Source organism: Drosophila melanogaster, chromosome 3R, assembly GCF_000001215.4.
Source record: "Drosophila melanogaster chromosome 3R".
Lineage (NCBI taxonomy): Eukaryota > Metazoa > Arthropoda > Insecta > Diptera > Drosophilidae > Drosophila > Drosophila melanogaster.
The window spans coordinates 13,796,947-13,824,123 of NT_033777.3; the positions used below are offsets into that span (position 1 = coordinate 13,796,947).

Genomic DNA, 27,177 nt, shown 5'->3' on the forward strand with positions numbered 1-27,177 from the left:
TTTTGCCATTGAACCGGTGACGTCACGGCGGGGCAACGACCGCAAAGCACGACCAGCTACAGCAACAACAATAATATCTAGCTACAACAACGACAACAAAAAAAAACAACAACAACAACAAGCACAAGATATCCAAGCAACCATTGGAAAGCGTGCAGGCAAACATTTTTACAACGACAACTTGGTGCTTGGAGCCCAGCTTCATTTCTGGTTTTCTCCGCTGGCTGATTTGTTGCCCAGCCAGCAAAGTTGTGACTGTGTGAGTGTGTGTGTGTGTGTGCGAGTGTGGGACACCATGCAAACACCCCCACTCCTTCCAACGAGCACCGTCCAGGTGCCACGCCTCCCCCGCCCACAATAGTTCATTAGACGCCATGTGCCATCGTGGCGGAACCAACATGATTTGGCCGCAGACGAAGGAGCAGCAGCAGCACAGGCACTGCGAGAAATACGGACATAGTTAACAGATTCATGGAAGAATAGTACCATTTGCTCGATTTTGAATTAAATTTATTAATAACAGTAACAGATAATTTCCTAATAAGCTAGTATTGATATTTATGTAAAATAATCTGATTTATGATTATAATAAGCATGCAGTCCTATTGAAGACTTATTGAATTTAAATAAGTGTATCTGCTGATATCTGCTGAAATTGCGGGGGAACTTATAATTTTTGTGTACTCACGGGAAACTTTCAGCTAACTCCAACAACCGGCCTTTTGCATTTGAAATGCATTCGACTTGGATGCCTTTGGGCGCAGGCGCTGAAGCTCTTTGCCCCCGGAGCAAGCCCCATTTTACGGGAGTTCTGCACGGCAGACCCCGGGCAAAAGGTTCTATTTTAATGTGCCCGCGATTAGATAAGCCCCCCAGCAACAGCAGCAGAAATGCGACAGCAAACATCAGCAACAAAATGCAGTAGCAACAGCAACACGAGCCAGGAAAAAGGGACAGAACGTAGCGGCGGCAACTAAATGACTTTTAGCGACGCACTCCACACGTCGCCGAAATAGCTCAGTTGGGAGAGCGTTAGACTGAAGATCTAAAGGTCCCCGGTTCAATCCCGGGTTTCGGCAATTCACATTTTTGCTCGTGAATTCTTTTTTACTTTTAAGAATTTACCTCGACTATTAAATATTTTGAATGCAGCTCAAGAACAAGAAGCATTTAAATTTTTAATATTATTTTTCAAAAAAACAACTTTTTTCTTTGAAAACATACATAAAAAAAAATAAAAAAGTTTATAGTTGCCGAAACCCGGGATTGAACCGGGGACCTTTAGATCTTCAGTCTAACGCTCTCCCAACTGAGCTATTTCGGCTCCATGAGGATGGGGGCCTCAAGTGTCGTGTAGTCCGGCAGGCTATGCTCTGTCTCTTTTTCCCCACTGGTCGCTGAGGAGCACTTCTAATGGGGAGACGACAAAACAAACAAACCGACGCCGCATGATATTAACGTCTGTAATACCAATATTAGATTGATCCTAATGTCTTAAATATTTATGAGCCATTATACATATTTAAAATACTAAAGTGTATATGATTATACGATTCATACACGATAAATATTTAAATATGACTAAGAGCCCATTTTCCAAATGTCCCCTAAGACCATTGAAATCCATTTAAGTGCCCTTTAAATGCGGGATTTGGCCTTGTATATGTGGACCTCGTAGGGTCATTCATGTCCAGTGGCATGTGGCTGTCAATCAAGCGATGTTCGCAAAATTAAACTAAGCCGGCGCAACCAATGTGCTGACCTGCCCAGTGGGACAATAGATGGCATGATGGTCAGGATGGTCAGGATGAAAGGTGCAGATTTAGCTGCACGACGACTCAATCAAACAGCAGGATGAGCGGCACAAGGTCGGGGAAAAGTGAAAAGGGAAAATGCAAAATGCAAATCGCATTATTAACGCAGCCATTGACACATTGGGCCTTGGCCAGAAAACACAGACAACTGAGGACCATTGTCCAGTTGACGGATACGGGCCATTCCCGTACGAAATAAAGCAAAAGTGTGACGAATGCGCCGTTGACAACAATTAGAATATAGAAAAGGTGATCGCCAGGTAGGAACACCTTCAAGTGGACAAGCGACTTAAAACCCGGGAGCAGCCGTGGGGGCGTGATGATAGATTCATCCAGGCAGCTGCAAGCCACAAACTAACATGCAAAGGATCTCGGCCGGATCTGGTATTGAATCCAATCTCAATCCGGCGGTGTCCAACAACAGCTGCCAAGTGGAGGACGCGTGCTAGACCATTACCACAAAAGACATTGACTCGCACTGAAAGGGAATCGGGTGGAGTGAAAGAGATTGCCCCGGACTACGCCCCAGAATATCGCATATCCGTTTGGCATAAAAAACCAAATGCTCCATGGCAACTGGCACGCACCACATGGCGCCCTCGGTGTCTTTTGCATACAATAAAAAAGGAAAACCATAAGAAAAAACTGAGAGGCTCGGGTTTTTTCTACAATTTCATTGTTATTTTTTTTTTATTGAAAGTGAAAGATGGCAAGAGGCACCCTAAAATTGCAGCAGCCAGGAAGTGTGGCAGCCGCGAAAAAAACCTCAAACCGAGAACAAGAGAGCCAAAAAAAAAGTGAAAAGATCCTGGAGATTCTGTGGTCGGGGTGCCGATTGTCTATGGCGTAGGCTCAGGTTTTTTTTATGCGGCTGCCTATCAAGGAAATCATTCGCTCTGTCTTTGTTGCCCTCGCTCACTGAGAGAAATGGCATTGGACATGGTATTCACTTAATTAAAACTAGATCTGTTACATACATTTTTAAAATATAAACTGCTATTGGTATAATAATTCGTTGAAAATAGATTTTAAAATCAAATATAATAAAATCAAATATAAATAATTAAAAAAACTTAATCAACTTTTACTTCATATATTTCATCTGCTATATAGAATATTTCTCTCAGTGCACACTCAGATAAAACAGCAGCGTATGATGATGTTTTGGTCCTCATTTTTGCCGCGTATGCTAAGCCAGTTCCATTGAGGGTGCGTCTGCAGGGCCACTCCACTCTCGTTTTCGTTTAGACAACCGGGGACGGGCTGACTTAGTCCTATTCCGAGGCCGAGAGCCTCGAGCAGATGCGCTTAGAATTTAGAAATATGCAAACTTGTATCAGGGCCGCAGCGATTGGGGAGCGTGGAAGGCGTCTTGCGAGCTGCGGAGTGGAGCTCCCCGCGTACCCGCACACACATTACATGCGTTGTCTGATGTCTGTAAGGGTTGCCCGCTAAGCACAGCGACTAAGTTGCCGTAAGGGGTGACATGTAAATTTTTGGTAGATTTGTAGTACAAATTCCTGTAAAAGGTACTAGGCTTGCAGCCATCGGTAGCCCAGCAACATTGTACGTCCACTTACAGAGGCCCCAGCAATCTCGGCAATCTCGCGGTATGAGGGGCCTTGAATGGCAACAACCCCCGTGACGCTCGTTTACACTATGTAGCAATCTGATTTTTCGTTACAAAGTACTCACCTACACATCGACAAAAAAAAAGGGGGGTGGCAGCTACAGTGGGGCAAGAACGAAATACGTTCTTGCAATTAAATGACTTTGAATATTAACAATATTAACACAATATTAACCCTAAACAAGATCATTTATTTGAAAATTCTCTTTATACCAGCTTTCTTTATGTAATAAAATATTAAATATTTTTTTTTGTCTCCAATCCACTGTGTCTCAATGCGCAGCGAGAATCCTGCCCCACTCGACATTGCCAGCACTTTCTCTCCACTCTCTCGACGTCTGCGCATATGGTGTGTCCTTCGGTGGGGAATTTATCCTGTGGAATTTATCCACCTACTAGACGATGCTGCTTGCCCGCTACCAGAATCTACAATATTTCTTTTTCTCCATCGGAATGCGACGCCCACGCAAACGTTAATTTAGGCGCCAAGTTTGCCACGCGGCGTGTGCATTGATAATATATGCAGACGCTCCCTCACGTGCCAGGGACATAAAAATTTCTTATCATTATCGTAAGGGTAATAGGCAACCAAAGTTGGCCAGTAAGTCGGGGGCGTTAGTGGGAGTGGGCGAAGTGGTAAAAAAAAAAAAAAAAAAAATAATAAAATGCCAGCGAGAGATTTCCCGGCTCTACTACTGGCACTCATAACTTGTACTCGAGCTCAAAGCCCAACATATTTGTGTGAACTGCGCATGTCCTGGCAGGAATTAGATCCACCTGTAGTAACTCCTGGTTACTTGGTCCAAATCGACGCCGACAAGTTGACTGTTTTCGCATTTAAATGCCAGATTTATTACCCCAGAGCGAGAGACCATCTAATGCCGCCTCTAAGCACGCTCTCGGCGGCATTTTCTTTTTCTAACATTTCTATGAGAAATATCTGTCGAACAGGCGGTAAGAATTTCTAGCTGAGGATTGGAATGCGGTGACTTTGGCTCGAGTGTTCCTCGCGCGACTGGGGCGTCTGGGGCCTCTGGTTCCTCCTGTTGGCCTGACAACGTGTGACGAAAATGGAAATTTTCTAATGGCCGCCCACGCTCGCGCCTTTTTGTTACCGAAAATTGCCTTCCGGCTTTCACGGATCGAATCGGAGTTCTTGGCCAGTCTGCGAGCCTGTTCGAATGGGCCAGAAGATTGATGACTTGACGTTTTAATGACGTGCTAAATGCCCATAAAAGTCAACGACAGGCTCTGGCTCTTTTGTATTTCGTGCGGCTTCTCCATTTGATTATGTTCCTTTTTTTTTACCATCGTGGGGAACCGCACAGATTTTTTATCTGAAAACACATGTCTTTCGGCCTGCAAGCCTGCTCTTTTCAGCTCGAAAATATTTTTTTAAAGCCACTCAAAGCGCCACAGCACTCACACACATGGGTACAAAGGTGGGGCCAGATAGGACTCATTTCGCCCCCCAGTACGATTTTTGCATGAATATATTGCCTACTTTAGAGGGTTTAAGTGCCCCTCTTTATGGACTCAAGTTTATTGGTAAGCCACTTCACTCTAAGGTATATTCATATAATATACACACACTCACTCGATTTTTATGGACTGCCTGTTGCGAACAGCTGGGCACCTGGTGGTATAAAGCCACAAGTTGGCACTTTAAGATGCGGCGCCATTTTGAAACTTTTTGCTGGCATTTAAACCTTGGCTCACGCGGCGTATGCGCAACTTTGCACTCCGCCATCTTTTCGGGAGAAGTTTCCTGAGGGATTTCGCCTGTTCGCCAATTCCTGGACGCCTTGTGCCGCACATGCAACGGATCAATAGCCCGGTCGGCCACGCCCGCCGAATGGAATGCGCGATATACAGACGGATATCGGGGATTCTCGATGCCAGAAGGGCAAAATATGCCAAACATGCCACACATGCGGAACTGATGCATTTTCATTTACCAGGCGATCAGGGCTACGAAACCGGAAGTGAATTCCTAAGCTCACTTCCGCCCCAGCTGGCACATTCCATTACCGGCCTGCGCATCCTGATGCCCTGGCATTCAGGCGTCCTAACTGTCGCCCTGGCCAATGTTGCCATGGGGCCTTGGCCATGGGCTCCAAATGTGGCAACAAAAATAACATAAATAACATAGTAAATAAGCAATGTCTGTGAGTGCCAACGAAATATTTCGAATTTTTTCGGCAACCCTTTGAGCCACATTTTTCGGTGAGCGTCATCGGATCGGAATGCGTTGCTGCCACCTTTCGGTGGCATCTGCTGGCCTAATGACGGTATTCCTCCGCCGGCTCCAAAAATTCTTTCGACTTGCGCCCGGGTGCCACCGGGAAATGTGGATACGTGTGGCATGCTGTCCACCTATTGGCATATTCTCAGCGCCCGACTCTCAACGGCAGCGAGGGTTACTTTCACTTACTGTGACTGGCGATTTGCGACCCTTAGCTTTTTCTGCTTTTGGGGTAGTTTACACGCTCGATTGTATGCTATAGATATACATACATATGGAGGCATCGAGAAAAAACACAATACTCATCATTGTGGGTGGGGCTGCTTAGATATTTTTTGTTTCGCCGATGGTTTGGGCAGCTTCTTAGCTCTGCTTAGACGCCTCACATGTGTAGTTTTCAAATGCCAAGAGCGCAGGACACTTTCGCTTTCCACACACATGTGAGAGCTGGCCGAAGAGAGAGGGTTTTCCCAACTATTTTCCAGTAGTGATAGCCAACTGAGATAGTTGCTCGTCCTCCTGGGAAATCCTGTTGGCCTGATAACCTGGTATGGTAATACTGTTAGTTTTGAAACACTATAGTTTCGTAGTTTTAGTTATAACAGTAATCGCCACCCCCAAACCCACTGCACACATGTGTGTGAGTGTAGTTTTATCTAACGACAAGGGGATTTAGCCGGAATTCCACCCCAATTGCTGTTCGCCTTGTTGGAATATACGAAAAAATCCATTATTATGAGCGCCAACTCCGGCCGCAGGAGTCGATTAGCTCCTGTCGCGCACCTGTCGCCGTTGTCGTTGCCAAAGATTGCATAATTTACCTGGCCCCAACAGGCAACCAGGAAACGTAGCCGCGCATTTCCACATTCTGTCTCCACCCGCAGGTGTCACACGACAAAAAAAAACCGCCGTGAAAAGAAAAAGCCATTGGGAAAGGTGAAAATTCTAATAACTTTCGGACTGGCACATTGCCTAGGGTTGCGTTCGCGTTAGAAAATTCTAAGCGAGAATTTCATTATTAGAAGCTATCCGGCGCCGAGGATTTGCAGCAGGCGTTGGTATGCATTAGCACAGTTAGATGTTGGGGTACGCCAGCTATGCGCATGACACATAACACCGACTAAAAACCACCCGTGACCCACCACCACCACTCACATAGCTAAACCAACCACCCGCCACCCACAAATCTCAAACATCCGAGTGGCAATGGGACAGGGATGTACATACGTGCTGCACCAGCAGAAATTAGTAAGACTATACACCTTTAAAATGGTCTTACTATACAAATACATATTTTATTCATAAGATTAAAGCAACTGAAATTAAAGCTAGTCATAAATAATTGCTTAAATCTACCATTATCACTAAGCTAGTTTGTAAATAAGCAAGAATTATTAAAATAAAAATAATATTAATTTAATCTTACTATGCAAATACATATTTTATTCATAAGATTAAAGCAACTGAAATTAAAGCTAGTCATAAATCATTGCTTAAATCTACAATTATCACTAAGCTAGTTTGTAAATAAGCAAGAAATATTAAAATAAAAATAATATTAATTATTATTATTATTATTATTATATATTATATTAACTTATTTTCTTGCAGTGATCATTCAGGTCGCCAAAGCGCTTAGGGTAAATAATATTCAACAAAGGGAAAAAATAAACGAAAAATCCAAGTCATACACACAGAAAAACACCGGCGGTGGCCACCTTCTGCTAAGCCGGGTGAACAGCATTCCGGTGTCCTGCTCCTGGCGGCTGCCAGCCTGTTAGAAATGAATTTCTGGAGCTTTGAAGATTATGGACTCACTCGGGAGACGCTTTGATGTCGTACCGTTGAGCATGCTCAAGTCGGCGCTGTCGGCCTTAATTGGTTTAAGAGGATCAAAGCGGGCTTCAAGTGGCTGGCAGGGCCAAAACGCCCGGCGGACGAGTGGCGCACAAGTTGCATTTAAAGGATACGCCATCAGGGGAGCAGCAAGTCCGAGCTGGCTGATGTCAATTGGGTCAATACGGGGCAAATTCGAAAGGCCAAGAGCGATGGGGGGGAAAAAAATAACAAAAATGCGAAACCAAAGAGGAGGGAAAATAAAATTGATAAAATGCCATAAATAAATTGCTGGTCAGTTAAGCACACACAAAAACACATGGCATGTTGCATGTGGCTTATAGCCAATCCTGTAACTGTAACTGTATCCATGTCCTGCGACGTATCTGTGTGTGAGTGCGGGCGTATCTGGCAGATACATGTGCCTAGGCATGTATATCTGTGGCATGTATTTAATGAACTGGCAACTGGCAACTGGCAACCGGCAACATGTGTAGCATATTATTTACACAATTTAATGTATTTAAATGCAATACTTTGCGAGACCCCCACCCACGCCCCTGCAACCATCCCCCTGCGATCCGCACACTTGCACCGCGACAAGGGGTCGCTACCAACACCAGTGCACTGATGTAAGTATATGAAATGTGAATAGGTTCGCAGGATGTGAGCGCAAGTGTCGCAGTGGAGTTTCGCCAGGGGTGTGGTCTGTTCGGTGGCTTAAGGGGCACAGGGGTTCGGGTGGTTCCGGGGTTCAGGGGGCGCAGGGGTTGAGGGGTTCAGAGGGTAGCAGCTATCATCATCATCATCATCGTCGCCGGCAGCGAGAATCCAAAAGAGGGGTCGAGCCACCCCATGTCGACACATTCGCCCCTGCTGTTCCACATTGTTTTGGCCCGTGTCTGTCTGAGTGTGTGCGCACCGTACAGGCCCCACTTTGGATTTTTTCTCGCTTTTTGCTTTGTGTATTTGGCTGGGGTACACATATTTATGGTGTAGTACATATGTTTAGATTTGTTATTCATGCCATGTAATGGAGACAGCCCGCCTTCCCTGTGTGTAAATGGCATTATGTGCTCCGTACATGGACGGGCCTCTGGATTACACCACCGGGCCCTAAGCCCAAATGTCCTCCTATGTAACCGACTTGCGTGTTTGCCTGGACGTCGCAGGAGCAGCGTTTCCACAGACACTCATTGTCCTGCTGGGCGCCTTCTGATGTGGCCAAAAGGAATATGGCACTAGAATGTGTAGGTCCTTCTAAGTTGACCAGGATAACAGGTTATAGGTTGGCCAGCTCACAAGCTTTTAAAAATAACGTAAAACGTGAACAAAATGTTGAAGAATGATATATATGTATATAATGTATATTAATCAGGACAAATTAGTGGATAATTCCCTATCAAATACAAAGTATACAAGAAATGCACTCAATTAAAGCCATCTCCCGCGCTTGTTCCCTTGCAATGGAATTCCGACCAGTGGCCCAAATCGTTTGAGCCAAATGCACAGGCTTTCACTTTCGTTTCGTTGGCTCGCCGGCATCAATAATAAAGCCATTTGGCTGCTAAACGTTCCGCTAAATGTTTGCCATAAAGCGGCGCCGACGTCATAAAACCCAGCCAGATACCAACTAGAATCGAGAGAATAGTAAGTCAGTCACAAGGGGAACTGCAGGGCATTGGGACTCGAGGGGATTGCGAATCGAGGTGGTATATAGGTGGTATTGGTATCGTGGAGAGGAGCAAGTTCAAAAACCCCACGACTCGACGACTATCATTGTGTTGAGTGCTGCTATATCTGGGTTTATTGTACTTTAAGCGTGCAGAGCTGCCAGCAGCTCTAATTGCGGCTCAGTGTGCGTGAGTTGTTAGGGGTATGGGTATCTGGGCAATAGTGTATATGTGCATATATCTAAGTATCTGGCAGATACTCGCCCGTGAGGTGGCATGATGTGCCCGTGATGTCTAGGAAAATGCATTGCCGCAATGTCCACCGCAGCTCTAATTGTTTGTCGTGCACGTACTCGTACTCACACTCATACTCATACTCATACTCGTACTCATATTCGTACTCGTACTCATACTCACACTCATACGCGGCGGGGCACTAGTGTGTGTGCACTGCGTACATCTCGTTCATGTTTGCCATAATTTTTTGACGCTTGAGTTAAATTTCAAAACATCAACGTCTGCGTTCCAGCTCACAGCACTCTCCGTTTCCATAAGTTTTCGGTAGGGTAAAACGGGTATATAGGGATTATGATTGCATAGATATTAAAGCCACAATAATTGAAATCATATACATCTAAAACAAATTCAAAGGAATTTGTAGGATTACCTATCCAGTAAAGATACTGACAGAGATTGCAGCTTAAGTGCAATTCTTATTTGAGTTGCTTTTTGGAAATATGTTTTCAATAGCAAACACTTTGTTTGTCAAATAACTTTGTGTAACAATTTAATATTATCGTATGTAGTGGTTGGTTTTTTTCCATTTATAATATTTTCATTTCGTTGATTTCAAAATTTCAAAGTTAGAAGGGTATGTAATAGTCGTACCTCCGCCAAAGCCCATCCGCACTTGCTGCGATTGTTAATGAGGAAGGAAATCGCTCTAATTGGATGTCAACAAACATATTAAACGCGAGCCGCGAACGTCTGTGATACGAGTGTATTATTGCATTTGCTTTCCCGGAGCGGCGGCCACTCGAAACTCGCGATTTTCCCCTGCGGAAAGCCCCTTTCGAGAGCTCCCCCAGATTACCCAGTACCGATTGTGTGGGCAGTCAGTCAGTTTCCGGAAACTTTTTCGCGATAAGTTAATTGTATCTGTCGTCTGCAGCCGCTGCCGCGAATTGCTCGCAAAATACAAGTTTTAATTGAGGGAAATTGAGACTGCAATCGCGGCTCAAGCCGTAGCCAAAAGGCCACTTATTGATATATCCGGACTGGCAAACAAGTTGCAGATGGCGGCGAGATCCACCGGGGATCCGGTGAATCGGCCAGGGGAAATCACATTTCTCTGCGAGTTCATTCAACCTCGCCCCAGTGAACTTAGCTGAGGTTATTTTTACTTCCAAGCAACAGCCTCCTCCGGAATCCCCCAGCTCCGATCCCCCCCCCCCCCCCTCCTTCTACATCCCCTCTTCCTCCGCCGCCAAAAGCCACCTAGGCCAGGCCAACTGGTCGCCGCAGCCAGAGCAAGAGCAACTGGTCTGGTCTGGTTGGCTGGAGACCAAGTCCCCGATCTCCGGTCTCCCGAGGCACCACAGATTTATAGGGCCCGCGGCTGATGCACTGAGGCAAATGGCTACGAACAAATATCTCCAAACAAGAAAATCATTTACGTTGCGTTTAAAAATTAAGCCAAAACTAAGAGCTCAATAATATAGTTTCAATTGAGTTGTATGGACAGCTACCAAATCGCAATGCCAATAGTGCAACGCCACCTAAATTTATTTGGTCTTCGCCATAACATCATTTTATAAGATCATGTTAAGTGGCCTATGAGCACGATTCAGCAAGTCGGTGAAAATTTGTTATTTATTTATTTCATGCGTGAATGGATACAGGCTTAAAATAAAGATCTATTCATCAGTTTGTCCCAGAAAGACATGCAACAGACTTGGGGCAAAGTCACCATTAAATCAACAACAAATCCAAATTAAATCCTGATTTTTGTGACCAGCATGCTTATGCGGGTGCCCATTATCTCCTTCTTTTTCTCAGTGTTTATAAGGCCTTTGCTCATTTTATGTTTTGCTTGACTGCAGTTTCTGGTTGCCGTTGCTGTTGTTGGTGTTGGTGTTGCATGTTGCATGTGCCGCTGGCTGGCTGCTTTGCTTCCTTATTGGGTGAAAATCGCGTCGATGCCATGGGGAAGTCATTTTTGATTGCCAACAGATTGATTTGTCATTTATTTTGCGATTTGATCGCTTTCGCCCCTCCAGCCGTCGCCACCCCCTTCAGAAGGTTACCGCCCCCGGGCTTTCGTAATCCAAAAGATTTTCCATTCAAGTGGCGGCGTCTTTGTTATGCGTGCAATGCGTTGCATTGATCTAATGGCCATTGACAGGCGCAACTGATAAATTATGAAATCAATAACAGAGCTGTAATAAGAGCGCGGACAAGGTTCATAGTTAGCATGCATAAGATACGCGCACGCACTCTCCATCTCCATCTCCATTTTCAGCTACCAGTTACTCGGATACTCGGCTGCCCAGATACTCGAATGACCGATACACTCGAACACTCGACCACCCGTTTATCAACAAACTGCACGATAATTGCAATTACAATCGCAGTCCACCGCCGGATTGTCGCATATGCAAATCGATGCGGAATTTCCATAGAACTCGGAAATTTCCATTCCGACGGCGCTGCGTTTGAATGATAGCTCACAATCATGGGCAGCTATTTTAGTTACCACTCTAAAAGGAGGCATAACTATTTGTTTTTTTACTCAGCTGCTAAACTAGACGAAAACTATTTAATATAAAAATTGAAACTAAATTACCACCCTTGCATGTAAAGTAAATACGTGATATTAGTTGCCTTAGTTAAAAATGAAAATAGAAATGTTTCGAATTGCCACATTTGTTTCTGCAAAGTGACAAAAAACTTCTGGAAATCCAAGTACGGTCTTTGTTTATCCAAAGATCTGATTTAGCTAGGGTATGCCCAATTTCGATGGCCCCATCTAGACTTTCGTTACCCGTGTTTTTTTTTTCCTAATGCCGGGCTCTGTTTTCATAAATAATTTTGCGTAAGCTGCGCCAACACATGGTGAAAAGATGCCAAGACTGCTTACGTGCCAGCGAGCAGCATTCAGTGGTGGCATCCACATCCACATCCACAACGAGATGCCCAGATACCGAGATACTGAGATGCCGAGATACTTGGCTGCTCGATTGCTCGGGAGGAGTATCTGCAAGATACGCGGCCGATGCGCAAGCAGGCCAATGACCGTTTGACCGCTGTGTAATGATCGACAGTCCGTATATGCAGTATCTGCGGTATATGCTGCACATACTCTATGAGATAGATACCATATGCAGATTCTTATGCACCGCACGCTGATTTTCCGTTCATATTGGTGCCATTAACGGAGAACGAACCGCACAGCCGGCGGTCGACTTACCTAATATCCTTTCATTGAGATTTCAGTTTCGGCAATTGCCGTTGCCCGAAAGCCAGGGCAAAAAAGTGAGTGAAGTAGCCAAGGGATGCTAGATTTGCATTCTGCGTCACTGCGTCAGTGCGTCTGTTATGAACCGATCGATAGGTTGCCGATTTAGCATATTCAATTCCCCCACGCCGACTCTTTAACATATTTGCCAGTCATTACAAGCGAAATGCGGGGAATGGGAGCCAATCCGAATCCGAAACAATCCAATCCAATTCGGTGGCTATGCAGTCTGTTAGGTGTTTGGAAATCGAGGAAAAGTTCTATCACAGTCACGTTTACTTGATTTAATTCGTTGACCAAATCTGGAGTAAAAGTTCACTTCGTAATTTATACTGGTACCGGCGGGCACGTGGATCACAACAGTCGTTGTTCTGGTCAGGATTCTTGGAAGGGAGGACTACCAAATGGTCTAGCCGCAATATCAAATTAGATATATACATTTTAGTTTGCAAAATGATGAATGTAACGAACAAGTAAATAGAGATAACAATCAAATCTGTCGACTTAAATGCAGAAAATGTTTTAGCATTGGTAATCGTTAGCATCTTGGCTTTCCAAGAAACGATTACCGGCTTCCAATTTTCTGGCCAATTTGGGTCAAGTGGACCAAGTGCTTACCGTTACCTTCTGGCCAATCAAGAGTGTTAAGCGACTTAAGCGACTTAGGTGGGTTGGCCAGGCCAATAGAGAAGTTACCGCTTAGCATTTGCTAGCCGAGCAAGTTTTGGGCCAAAAGCACGAGTGTTCAAACTGTCAACGCGGCAGCAACTAACAACAGCAACAATAACAAGTTTCTGCCATTGCAATGGCAATTTATGAATAGCAAAGAAATCGAAAAAAATACACAAAACTGCAACATTGCATGGCCAAGTCCAAGAGCAAGAAAAGTCAGCGGAAAATACTGTTAAATGTGCACAAACCGAAATAAACAACGAACATTGACCCAAATTTTTAAAAAATCTCCAAGACCGTTTGGAGGTTTTTCTCGAAGTCTGGGCCCCTTGGCAAACATTGCATAAGTCGGCAAAAAGGAAAACCCAAGAAAACCGCAGTAGCAGCCGTCCTGGGCACCTCGGAAAAAAATATATATTAAATTGATCGAATTACAAGGCAAATGCGGCAGGGAAAGTGATCGAGGGGGAAAACTCACCGACTGACAGTTGTGCCAACAAATGTTGGATGTGGCACGTGGCGCATTTTGGGAAAACAAAAGGTGCAAAGCGGAAAGGGAAACTCGGGCCCAAACGATGCATAACGAAATTCGTGAATAAAAAAAAAGCAAAAACCATTTGGAAAGTGAAAACCCAGAAGCGGAAGCGCCAAAATGCAGCGAGGATGATGCGCATCCGGTGCATCACTTAAAAAGGTAAATTTCGGTTTTGGGGATCCCGATCCCACGCCAGGTAAATCAAACAAGCTAACGGCAAAAGAACTCCAAGCTGAATGACCCAGGGAGCATTAGGTTAATGGACAGCTATGGGGTTTCATTTCAGATGTAGTTCCCTGACTTTAAGTAAAGAATACAGGATCACAGTAGTATTTAACTCCCAAGTGCATGATTCTTTGAAAACTTTAAATAACATACACTCGAAGTACCCCTTTGTCTCTAGTATACAAATAATAAAATTAGTTCGCGATTTAAATCTAAACTAAATAAAGGAGTCGTTCTTATTTATATGTGAGGCCCAATTGAATGGTATTGGATTCGATATGCTTTCATCTGATCAATCTGATTTCAAGGTCTCAATCTGATTTCATTTCCACTCGAACCCGTGCCAAAAGGGTGTGGCGATCATCTTACAGGCGGCGAATATCTTCCCGTCTCCGGAATGGAATCCTTGATTCCGGGCCCGTGCCAAAGGGTTCCATCCCCCGCTCGTGGCAAGCAGTCGTCCTCCACTCGAATACTTCGTAGTGTGCCGGAAGTGCCCCTTTTAGTTGTGAGTTTTTTACGTCGCTGTAATAAAACGAAAGGATTTATATTTCCTATTGTGCGGCAGATGACACACCTTGTAATCCTCGCCTGCTGCTCCCGGCCTCACCAGCTGACTTGGACAACGAGCAAATTTGGGTTTAAAAATATGTGAAAGATCGAGAAATTCTGCAACACCTCGGCGCAGTATCTCATTATTACTTTTTGTCGCATCCCAGTGGCCTTTGTGAGTGGACCTGCCTCCGGTGTCGCATTTCGCGGAAGCACCCGTCGTTTCGGTGGGTCGTCCAGCACCGACTGACTGCTGACTCATGCCGAGCGTTTATCCTTTTTATGAGTCGGCAGTTGCGGCCTAAGCCCTTTGAGTCCTCAGCCTTCGAGTTGGCCCGGCTTAGGCTACCACAAATGTCACGTAAAGTGGGCAGTGGCCGTCGCGCCGCCGGCTCAAAGACCATTAATTTGGGACTTATGGCACATAAGGATATTAGCATTTTGGCAAGGATCTTCGGCTTGTCGTCTCTGTTTGACTAAGCGGCGACAGCCACAATCTGGGGTTAACATCTATATTCCCTCATTTGCACTTGGAATGGTATATTAATGGATATTTGCACTGTGGATATATATATACAACCTTACTTAGACCTGTGACCAAACAAAATCTTTGTAGTTTTCATGCTGTTACAACGATTTTTTACTATTGTAATCTTTTATTGAAGACATGTTGTTCTAAGCAAGTACGGCAGATATGTTCATAGTTAAAGAACTTCATTTTATATGCATTGTTGCTTTATCGTTTATCTTTTGGAAATCTCGGAAATTGTAATACAAGTATGACTTAATTCTTTGGTTTTCCAAATGTATTTATTAATTCTTTAGTCTCTAAATGTAAAGATCATTTCAATTAAAAAACAAATTTCCCACATTTCTTGAAAATCTTCGTTCATTTGGAAGAAAAGACTATTGTCCTACTTTGAACACCATTTTTTCGAGTGCACTTTGCCCGGAATATACGAAATTTGGCAATAAAATATACCTTAATTAGCTGCGGGCCTTAAAAGAAGGTGGAGTCTGTTGCCTCAGGATCGCAGTCTGAGAATCTAAGGACCAATGGAATTCCAGGATAGTTCTTACCTGAGCTCCTCCAACGCACACATACACACAAGATCCTCACACACGTGTGAGCAGAACGAGGCCACTCGATCAGAAACAGCTGTTTGGTGAATGAAATCCAGGTGGGTGTGAGCAGAGCGAGAGAGAGGGAGCGAGAGCGGAGAGAGAGAGAGCGAAAGCGAGAAATGCTCTACCTGGAAATGAATGAAAATACGATCGTGATCATCTCCCCACTCGCTCTCACCCACTCGCCTAAGAGAATGGTGCCATTAAGAGCGCGGCGCACCTGCCGTATATCGTGCTCTTTTGCACTCGCTCCCGCTCTTGGAGCACTCGACAGCGACGCCGGCAGCGACGTCGAGCCGGTCGAGCATTTAAGCTTACGACTTGACGAAAATCAAATCAAAAGATCGACAACATTCGACGAGTGCAGATCACCAGCTAAAAGAAAACCAGCTGAGACATCAGAAAAGTCCGCAGATATTCACGTAACGCCTTAAAGATTTTCCGTGCGGTTCCCGAACAAACTAAACATTATTAACAAACAATAAACGAATTTGTAGTGTCAGTGACTTTTGAACGCACGAAAAAATTCCCAAACACACAACCAAACGTGACTGTATATTCAGCCCCAAGAAACCCAACAACTGGTGGTGATAATAAAAGAACTTACAACAACAGCGCCGAGAACCAGTATAAAGTTCAATACCGCGCTGATTCAAATTAAACAAAGGAGAATCGACAGCAGCAGCAGCAGCAGAAACAAAAAGCCAGCTCGGTTTTGTCATTCAAGTATTTTTGGTCAATACACGGCATACGAAATGGCAGCCTACTTGGATCCCACTGGCCAGTACTAAAGAAGCTACACGACGACAGCAAGACATCGTAATCGTAGACCTCTTTTAGAAAATCCAATAAATCACAGATCTTCGCCATGGCCGCCTATCTGGATCCCACTGGTCAGTACTGAAGTTGGAGCAAGCAAGCAGAAGCAGCAATATTTTGAGTTCCAAGCCGAAAGTTATTTAAAACAGTATCAAAATGTCGCACGATTTGGACCCCACTGGCACCTACTAAGGTTCTATCGCAAGAACTCCACATAGCCAAGCATTCTAAGGCTGAATACTATACCCACTTCAAAAGCTCCACAAATACAATCCTTAAAAATGCTGGATCCCACTGGAACATACCGGCGACCACGCGACACGCAGGACTCCCGCCAAAAGAGGCGACAGGACTGCCTGGATCCAACCGGGCAGTACTAGACGCTGATATCCCAACAACAGTGCCCCATAACGCCCGTGCCTTATCCACAAACTCTGGGCATGATTGGGGGAGCGCGCTGGTTGCGCGTTCGTGGCCGCGAGGAGACTTCCAGCTGCCGGCGGAGAAGAAAGCTGGGGATCGGGGCTTCCCCAAGCGATCTTGGGGAGCCCTGCGATGGAGACTTTTGTATTTATGTAGTTTTTGCGTAGCCTATCAATACCTATTATATTAATTATTTATTATTATCATACTATTTAAATTAAATACTGTTCATTGCTGTTCACAAAACACCGATACGCACACATACATATCCTATATCCTATATTGTATCACACATACACCATATATGTTATATATATATACTATACACTTGTAATTGCTTCTTCAAATTGGAAAAGATTACGCAAAGAGTATTATGTTTAGTGTCATATTTCCCGAGCAAATCATCGTTTGTTTAAATTATCATTTATTTATTGCCAACGATTTGTAATGTTCTTTTTTTCTCTCTCTCGCTGAGAGCAAGGAAAACCATTCGGAGAGCGAGAAATTTTGTTTAGATCATAAGCGTTTTTAAGCTATTTATATGTCTACACCTTCGACCGACATCCAGAGAACCCCAACACACACCTCTCACACCCATTTAAATATAATATTAAAAGAAAACCATATTTAAAACTGAACATTTTGAGTGCATTTTTTCCTTTTTCCATCGATCGATGGGTGTATGGATGGACCAGCGAGCAGCAAAAAATTGTCGCATTAAATTACAAGATTTTCCAGATACACAGAGATACATGCCCACACACATACACACACACACACACACTGAGTTAGATCTCTGGGGGCTCCGCCGCGGACAAATTGCTGTCGGGTGAGCATAAAATATGATTTTCCAAACGGCCAGCGCATATTTGATGAATCTGTGGGCATTAATTAATGTCACTGGGCGGTCGCCGGCGGCCAAGCGGCCTGGAAATGATCAATAAAAATGGAAAAACACCGAGGGGGGGGGGTAATGAAAACGCATTTCCCAATGCAAAAATATTATCCGGACAATCGAAAGAGCGAATCTTGATCGGGCAACGCTGATGCGGAAGTAAAAGTTCAATGTTCGTTTGTGCTCCACAAGTGATTAGGTCAATAATAGCATAACAACTACAGCCGAGAACTTGTGATTCTGAGAGAGGGGCAGAGAGAGCGCTAGCTCGCAGATTTCCACTTAAGAGAGCACAGAGCTTTTCACGCTCTCAGCCAGCAGGTTTTTCCAGCAGGAAGTTCCCGCCGAAGAGGCAGTTTAACTCTTTCGCCAGAGAGCGGTGGAAAACGAGAGAGACTATTAATAGACACGCGCGCACTAGCTTTTCAGTATCAGTATGAAGTTCAGGGAAATCCACTCGCTACGAACAGCTGATCGCCAAGGTTGCTGCGCGGCCGGCGCTGATGACGTCGCCTAACGGAAAGCTTTCCCACTCAATCGAGTGATTCGAACTGAAAATGCAATTGGGCGGATCGTCTTGTCCAGCTCGGGACTCCATTCCATTCAATCTGATTCGATTGACCCGCCTGCAATCAGATCTTCCCAGGAACCCACACACGCGGTGACCCAGTTAACTTGTTGTCGCCGATATGAATGAATATCGCTTTCAGCCACAGAATGTGTATAAGCCAACTCATGTTCAACCAAAAAAAAAAAGCAGCCAGCACAAGTCACGGGCGAAGAAAGATGGGCGAAACTCTGAATACCCTGTAAAATGAATCCTGAAGCAAAAATATTCTGGAATCTCGATATTCAATTTTGATTATTGTTTTTTAAAGTCATATGCTTGACCTTGTGCCATCAATATATTTTAAATATAAATTGCAGTTTTAAATCTAATCAAGCCTTTTATATCTTATGGGATTCAATTGGTTCAATTGGTTGTGTGAAACATATTTCTAAATGTCTTATAATAACATATGACAAATTTTTTGAAAATTTGCAGGCCATTTCGCCCATCTCTTCACCGAAATGATGTGAAGTTCTTGAAAGGAAGAGTCTGTTTTCAGCACTTTCTTCTCCTCCGTAGCGAAGTGTGAATTCTGGAAACAAACTAACCCCAAAACGCTCGGCAAGGGTATACAAATTAAATGAGCAAACGAAAATCCGATTCCTCATAACCGCAAGCAGAGAACTTTCTAAGTGAAAGTTGGCCGGGGATGGAGCTACTAGAAAATACTGTCGGTGCCTCGGACTCATCGCCCGACTTTTAGTCAGTCATTCAGAGTGCGACGGGATGACAGACCCCTTCAGTGCCGCCCCCGGATCCAAGTTCCAGCTCCAGCTCCCAACGTCCCACGAGCTCCACACACAGATATTCACTCACACACACACACTCACGCACACACGCATACTGGCGAACGTATAACTTGACCTACATTTGTGCAAGACAATAACAACGAAAAAAAGCAACAAGACAATACACACATACAAAACAAAATAACAAAATTTACACACAACGCTCTGAGAAATGAAAAAAGAAAAGGCAAGAAATTTCCAACGGTACATGAGCTGCTGGCCGGGCCTGAATCAATGTTTATATTGTATATGAATCGCCAGGGCTTCGGAATCGGGGTATCAACGAATTCGCTTTTCGATTCACAGGCCTCGCTCACTGGGCTTTGTTTCTGCCCAAAAGTTATTATCGTAAAATTGATTTCATTGAAGTAGCTGTCTTCGTCATCGGATCGTCTTGGTTTGGTCGACGCTTTTGCACACATATGTATCTGTATCTTGTAGTATGTATGCTATACATCGCTTTCTGGTACACTCCGCTTATGTATGTATATTGATAATTAGGCGAAAGGTGAATAAACCCATTGGCTCGATGCCGCCGCTCCGCGTTCAATTTACACATTTTTGGTATTTTGGTAAAAGAAATCGAGTCAGCAGACTGCAGCCCATGGATCGGCGGTTCCGCATTGGAAAACGCTAGAAGACACCACAAATAGAAAGCGACAGTGGAAGTCAAGTCAATCTGGGACATAAACAGCTCTCTGGATGATTCGGTGGTCATATGGGTCTTCATTGGGGAAATCTATAGTTTCTTATTACATTAAAGAAATAAATGCTACCTTTATTATGAAATACAATTCAAAATCGACAAACATGTTTGTAGTTATCTGCAGTCATAAACAAAACAAACAAGAAATTATAAGAGTTATTATTTATAGGAGTTTATATATTAATGAGATTTCATTGTACTAATATTTTCTATTTGGGAAGTCAATGATGTTGGAATAATTATTTTAAAATAGTACAATTTCAATTTAAGCCTATGGCATCCGAAAATTAAAAAAGCAAGATCGATCGGCTTGTTCCATCGAATTTTCTACAATTTTCCTGTCACCATCTGGAAACTTTACGGATCCCCAATCACCTCCACCAATAATTGCATTCGAGTAAAGTCCACGAGCTGTGCAACAAAAGCTTCTCTTTCACTGACGTTTTTCCTCGAGCGGAAGAAACAACAACTGAAGCCGAAAGATAAACAACAAACAAGCACTCTCACTGCTTTTGGGGCAACTCGAGGCAGAAAGGGTCAATGACATGGTCCAATTTCCAGAAGACCGAAGACTGCAGAGAGATGACTGTCTCCGTGTCGGCGGACATCTGCTTTCCGTTGTTTTCAGTGTAAACAACAGCACCCCAATGAAGACGACAACGTCAAGAGCAATGGAACGCGCAATCCGCCAGCGAAAACAAATTCAATTCACTTTCTATTCCAATGAAAAATCGCTCAAAGCTCTAGCGGCGTCTTGGAAATGAAAACAAAAACACACACACAAAATCAACAACAGTATCAACGAAAGTGGTAGACCAACACCACAACTTTGGTCTTGCTCTTGGTCATACAACCCATTGATCTTCAGTCGCTTTCAAGTGGGGTAAACAACGGAGCACGCCTCATCAACAGCAGCAACATCAGCGCCAACGATTGGTACACAGCGCGAAAATCGGGGGTGCCTTCAAAGCAATTCGTTTCATCAGGGAGGTGAATTCAATAGTGCAGATCATCTTAAAAAATATTAAATATGTAGTTATATCAAACCTATTAACAACTATGGAATTTCCTTTAATATATACACCATTTTGTGCGATATCCTTGAATCCTTTTGGACCTCTCCAAGCACGTCCAAATTCTTTCAGTGCGTCATTTGAAAGCGACTCTCAAACTGTTGTTGTCTTTTTTGGCTTTAACGGTTTCCGTTTTTTGTGTTAGTTGTTGTTTGTTTGTTCAGCCAGCAGCCACACTTGCTTGTTGTTGTTGGTTCATTTGAATATCTAGTGAAAATTTCACCCAGACAAGTGCCTTTTGTTATATATTCAGTTTCAGTTTCATCTCCCTGGGTACCTTCAAAAATATGATAGTTTCTCCTAATTTGCAAATATTTCTTTTTTCTTTCAATTTTTGTTTTTTTTTTTGCAAAGCCAACACAGAAAAAGAGAGAAGATAAATATTGAAAATATTTTTGAACTTGTTTCGCATAGTTTTGCGGCGATTCACGTGTCAGATTTAACATTTCGGCTTAATCTGGCCTTAGTCATCAAGTGGATTACATTTGATTCACCACAGGGCGTATGCGCAATATGCAGGCTAAATGGGTCGCTTGCCTTTAAAAAACGGCATAGGCGGGCGTTTTGGTTTTTCCCCCGCACTCAATGCACAGACTTTGGCCCGCGGCCAACAAGAACCCAGGACTTAATAGGCCAACAGGGCAAAATATGCAACGTGGGGCACGTACGTTGGATGCAAAAATGGCAGAAGGTGGAAAAGCGCAGAATGAAAAGTGAAAAGTTTGCCAGCGGCAAAAGAGACAGTCGCGTTGAAAATGTCTTGGACTTGGTTTTGCCAATTGCAAATTACGTGCCATAAAAGCCAACAAATGCTGACGGTTGGTGTGGGCCGTCTTACCCTCTTTGCTCTTCAAAGCCCATTCCCATTCGCATTCACATATCCCCCTGCAAAAAAAAAAAAAAAAAAAGTCACCCACTCACTTGGCCACTTTCACGTCTAATGCCAAAACACGTTGCAATTTTCATTGCTTGGCACTGACTTTAGGCTTGTTGGCCAAGTCCAAGTTAACCAATTGCGCAGCCAGTGCCATTTGGCGAGCAAAAATATCTAATATCTGCCAGCGTTTTGTGTACTTACTCGCTGACGCCTGTTTTCTGTTTGCAGCCACTATCAGTGACGTCAGCAGTTGGCGGAAGGAGAGCTGGTGGGGTGGCGCAGCACCTGTGCAAACCTGGCCACTTGGCAAATAAATTGCGTAAGTCGCTGTTCCTCAGTTTTTTTAGTTTCAGTTTCAGCATCAGCATCTCTACACACGCTAACGCTAGCCCACACGCCCACTGGGGCAGCTAGATTGTGTAATAGAAATAAGCACATGACAATTAATTAATAGCACCCAAAGTCGAACTCACGCGCCTACAGTTCGCCGTAAAATCAAACGAAAATAACTTCGAAAGCAGCCAAGTTCGCCGTTTTTGCGACAATTCAATTAAAAAACTATTACACATTGTTTTTGGCCCTTGAATGGGGTACATTAAGTACCAGCTGGAAACTAAGTACATATATGTATCCTCTTTAAATCAAATGTATCATTTTATAGATAAAGATATAGATTTTTTAAAATGATATTTTTCCCTATTGAACAATGCAATTTAGTATAAGAAGATTGTAGATACTTCCAAGTGGAGATGGGAAAGTGAATAATCAGCAAGCCAATTGTGTTTTATAATCTGAATTTGATTGCGATTTATTTATCTGCTTACTATTCATTTCTTTGATAATTCATTAATTATTTTAACATTATATCCCGCCATTAAACAGTATTACAAGCCCATTAGTGTAATACGAATTCGACCTGCTGAAGGTGTCGGCATAACTCATAATTGTTTTATATGTAAAAATATCAAAGTATTTGGCCAAAACAGACAGAAAGAGCTCTTAAGCTTGGAGCTCCCCAGACGGCAAACGAAACGTGAGCTGGCCAAAAGACACAAGCACACACACGCACACACACTGTTACCAAAAGCTGGCTACCTGTGTGTTTGTACACCTGTCAGGTGGGCATACTCTTGTATGCCTTTTGTTTTTCCCTTTAATTTGTTTTTTTTTTTTTTTTTTGGGCCTGAAGCTGAAACCAATCCATCTAGCGCCTCCTCTATCAGCATAACAATTAAGCTTAAATACTTTTTGCTCACTGACTGGCCCCAAAATGGGATTATTCACACTTGATTAGAGGCATGTGAAAATGTATATTCGGTCTTATTTTTTTATTTGGGGAGCTTCAACCTGCATGTTGGCTATCAAAATTCATTCAAAACCACAAAATCCAGAAGAACGAGAGCTGGTGGCTACGTGACAATATTTGATGGCACACGAGCGTAGAGAAAATCAAATGCAGATCAAAGAAGACGAGAAGATCGCTGCTGTAAATGTAAATGTAAATGTATTTCGATCATTAAAATGTTAATTTTGATCTACGTATCCATAAGATACAAGTGTATCTCTCGAGTGAGCTTTCAATGCATTTCGATTGGAATATTTCCCACCTTGTGGGCACAAAAAATGTGAATTCAAATAGACGAAACAAATAAAAATAAAACATAAATAAATACGCAAACACACTTACACAAAGCGATCGAAAGAGACGGGGCTATGGAGCCAGCATAGCAACATACAACAAAAATAAGTTCATTGAACTATTTGTGAGCTTTTTTGTTGCTGTGTGCATGAGTGTGTGTGTGTATGTGTGTTTGTAGAGGTGTGTATCTGTGTTTCTTTAGTTTTATTCGTGGATTATGGTATCATAGCACATAGCTTCTTCTTCGAAAGGTTTTCGTCTGCCGCTTCAGTTGATTTTTTCTTTTTTTTTTTTTTGTTTTTATTTTCATTTTTTGTTTGAGGTGTCATGTGCTTCTTTTGGGTCTTGGATTTCGGCCTTTGTTTGCCGGCCATCGTCGATGGTAATGTAAACTTTTATAATGAAATTAAAATTGATAGCAACACTCAACTGTGATTAATCACACTCATAAGTGGCTTGGGAAGTTGGCCCTTTTTCTGCCAGTCATTGTCCATCCCGGGATGGATGCCCGAAAACCCAGCCCCGATTAACCCATTACTTGCAACTTGCGAAGTCGCGACATTTAATTCGACATAAAAAAGGGGTGCGACCTTGAGACTACACATTAAATGCAAGTCCTCTGTCTGAATAAATCGAGATTGAAATTAAATCTCAAACAATACGGGCATTTGGACCGAAAGTATTCCTATCGCACTCATTAAACAGGGCAAAACTCGTCTGCTTGCTGGCAAACAGAATGCACTTAATTAACTTAGCTTCAAATAAATTACGCTTGCGAAAGTGTATTTGTGCATTTTGTATCCGAATAGTCTTTGGACCAAGCCAGACGATCCCTGGCACATTACTCTTATTTTTATTATACTTCTTTGTTGCACAGATTAGCACCAATTAATTACTGTATCGTATTTTAAGCGAAACAAGTATTTCGCCTTGTTTATTGTTATCTCCCTGGGGACTCTTATCTTATTTTTTTTGGGAAGAAATACAGCCAGAAACCGGAATATGACGTAAATCGGGGAGCTAAAGGCAATTACATGGGAATATTTTGGAGCTGAATGATCTAGTTAGCGATCATTGCCGATTAAATTAGAATAAATAACAATTGCATATTTATTAACAATAAGCCAGTTGAAATCATTTGTTGGAACACTTGCAATCATTCTCAATTTGGATTAAGCAAATTAGTTAACAATAGATACTAATAATAAAGCAGTTCTGGGATGAATGCGCAAAAAAAATTTGCACACGTTGGGCATATTATTATCTATTTCTCTTCCAATTTAACGTTAGTCGAAAAAAAATATTAATTAAAATATCATGAAATTTAATTTAATTATTAAGATTTATAACTTCCTCTTTCGGAGTCACTAAGTTGACATTGCACATGCCCAAAGGCGTTTAATGCACAAAATGCGCCGCAGACGCACTCCCCTGCATTCCCCAAAAACGCCGATACTCCCCCATTGTTACAGTTACCACCTACGGCGAACAAAGCCTGTTCGCTGACAACATAAATAAACAATTAATAATTTAGATATAAATTAGAATAAGGCGAGGAACAACACCAGTTAACGCGGCAGAACTCGTGCCACACTCGACTTCGCCTCAAAGCCAAGTTCAATATCAAACAACACGCGCTGTTCGCGAGCTTGAGATCAGTAAGCTCAATGATCGGATCGCATAGTATCGCCTAGTAAAGTATCTGAAAAAGACGCCTAGTCATAGTTACACACACACATTTATATCACTCACTTACTCGATATCATGCCGATCTGATGGAGAACAGGAAGCATTACGGAGATAAAAACGCCATAAATGGCGATTTGCAATAAATCAAAATTAGCAGCATACAACTTTGGGCCAAAACACACACGCCCTTTTGGCCGCGGCCAAAACTCCCCGCCTCCCTCCACCGACCAATGTACAACCGTCTCACTCTGTCGCTAAGTGCAGGCTGCAATCAATGCCGTAATAGCAACAAAAACAACAGCAATAACAGCAATAACAACTTCCGTATTTCATGCGCTGTAATTTAGCTCAAGTAACAAAATGCAAAGCCAAACTAAATGTTGACGGTGACGCGACGCTGAAACTTTTCAGCTGAGAGCGGGCAGATGCACTGCGCGAAAAACGGGAGTCAAAGTTCGATTTGATTTATTGAGAGTTATGTAAAATCTCAGGCTTCTCAAATTTGATTAAATTTTTGTAATTATAAACTAATGATTTCTTTCTGTGCATGAATTGCCACATTTTTGAAATCAATCTTTTAAATACTAACGATTTAAGTTTAATTCATGAATTTCATAAATGAAACCTATGAAATATAATATTGACAATGTAATACTTAAGCATTGCTGTGATATTGCTGATATGGTATATGTTTATGTTTTGATAGTTCAATTTCCAACCCAACTCTCTTCAAGTTCCTAAAATATCAGATACTTTTAAGCATCGATTTTTTTTCGGTCTGCCATCTGTAAGCCGAATCGAGTGCAAAGTGGCAAGCAGTAAGCTGCAATCGAATACTTGCGGCCCAAAGGCGACTCTTAACACGTCTGCATTCGATGGCCAGCCACTCGGTGCGATTTGAGTCGATTTCGTCTTTACATACAAATTGACATAATTTGTTTATAAATGTTTATTGATCGACTGCTGACCGGGCCCAGACGCCGACTGTTGACTATTGGCCATTGTGCAAATACACAAATAATATGCGAAGCGAAAGAGAACATGCTAATGCAGATATCAAAATCCGCACGAACCGCTGACATTTGCTGCCGTAAATTGAGATACTTAATGCACCTGGCCAAGACAGGGCAATTGTTCAACATCATTTGAGGCAATTTATAAGTATGTGATATTAATTAATTGATTAAACGCCGACGCACACGATAATTCGATTTATTTACAAGTCCAACTCGTTGGCAGAGTTCGCAAATCCAGAAAATCGTGCGATTAGAACTGGATATGCATATCCTTAACTTTTTACTTGTATCATTGTAGAAATGTTGAAATTATCGTATTGATTGCATAACACACGAATCATCAGCGAGAACAAGAAGAAGAACCGAAATGAGCTGCCGGGAATATTGGGCAAAAAATAATAACAAAGGGGAAAAAATTAATTAACATATTTTTTTTTCTAAGTTTGACGAAAGCCATCCCAGCATTTGCATATAATTAAGGGACTTGGTGTACGTAATAGCATTAAAGTTCGTAGATAATAGATGTGTCTACTTAGAAGAATTTAGTTTGTATAGTTTTTTACGAGAATCTATAAATAGTTACAAGAAAATTGAACTAAGTCGTATATTTAGCTTTTGTTAAAATCATTTTCAATTTATAGATGGAGGATATAATGCTATATGCTAAGTTCTAAAAAAAAAGGGAAGTTAAAAAGGGATAAGTACTTTGAATAATTTAAGTAAGTGTTCGGCACACTTTCCCAAAGTTCTGGTTTTGCCCCTCCGAATATATATTTATACACTCAAACAGCTCGAAAAAAAAAAACAATACCCAAACC

General features: G+C 42.8%; 4 protein-coding genes, 2 long non-coding RNA genes and 2 other non-coding genes across 8 annotated transcripts; 7 read left to right on the forward strand and 1 right to left on the reverse strand.

The window, feature by feature from the left end:
- Window positions 1-1,006: 1,006 nt before the first annotated feature.
- Window positions 1,007-1,079, forward strand: tRNA:Phe-GAA-1-6 (transfer RNA:Phenylalanine-GAA 1-6). The gene has a single exon. It is a non-coding gene; the product is annotated as a tRNA-Phe (tRNA).
- A 172-nt stretch (window positions 1,080-1,251) lies between these two features.
- Window positions 1,252-1,324, reverse strand: tRNA:Phe-GAA-1-7 (transfer RNA:Phenylalanine-GAA 1-7). Its single transcript has one exon. It is a non-coding gene; the product is annotated as a tRNA-Phe (tRNA).
- Window positions 1,325-16,162: 14,838 nt separating this feature from the next.
- On the forward strand, window positions 16,163-17,702 carry tal-1A (tarsal-less 1A). The gene has a single exon (NM_001144578.2). It carries the CDS (start codon window positions 16,580-16,582, stop codon window positions 16,613-16,615), a length of 36 nt encoding a protein of 11 aa, NP_001138050.1. The 5' UTR covers window positions 16,163-16,579; the 3' UTR covers window positions 16,616-17,702.
- Window positions 16,163-17,702, forward strand: tal-2A (tarsal-less 2A). The gene has a single exon (NM_001144579.2). It carries the CDS (start codon window positions 16,693-16,695, stop codon window positions 16,726-16,728), a length of 36 nt encoding a protein of 11 aa, NP_001138051.1. The 5' UTR covers window positions 16,163-16,692; the 3' UTR covers window positions 16,729-17,702.
- On the forward strand, window positions 16,163-17,702 carry tal-3A (tarsal-less 3A). The gene has a single exon (NM_001144580.2). It carries the CDS (start codon window positions 16,800-16,802, stop codon window positions 16,833-16,835), a length of 36 nt encoding a protein of 11 aa, NP_001138052.1. The 5' UTR covers window positions 16,163-16,799; the 3' UTR covers window positions 16,836-17,702.
- Window positions 16,163-17,702, forward strand: tal-AA (tarsal-less AA). Its single transcript, NM_001144577.2, has one exon. The coding sequence runs from the start codon at window positions 16,925-16,927 to the stop codon at window positions 17,021-17,023; it is 99 nt and encodes a 32-aa protein (NP_001138049.1). The 5' UTR covers window positions 16,163-16,924; the 3' UTR covers window positions 17,024-17,702.
- Window positions 17,703-18,332: 630 nt separating this feature from the next.
- lncRNA:CR43641 (long non-coding RNA:CR43641) lies at window positions 18,333-18,832 on the forward strand. The gene has a single exon (NR_074010.1). It is a non-coding gene; the product is annotated as a long non-coding RNA:CR43641 (long non-coding RNA).
- Window positions 18,833-19,284: 452 nt separating this feature from the next.
- lncRNA:CR43642 (long non-coding RNA:CR43642) lies at window positions 19,285-20,181 on the forward strand. Its single transcript, NR_074011.1, has one exon. It is a non-coding gene; the product is annotated as a long non-coding RNA:CR43642 (long non-coding RNA).
- The last annotated feature ends 6,996 nt before the right edge of the window (window positions 20,182-27,177 follow it).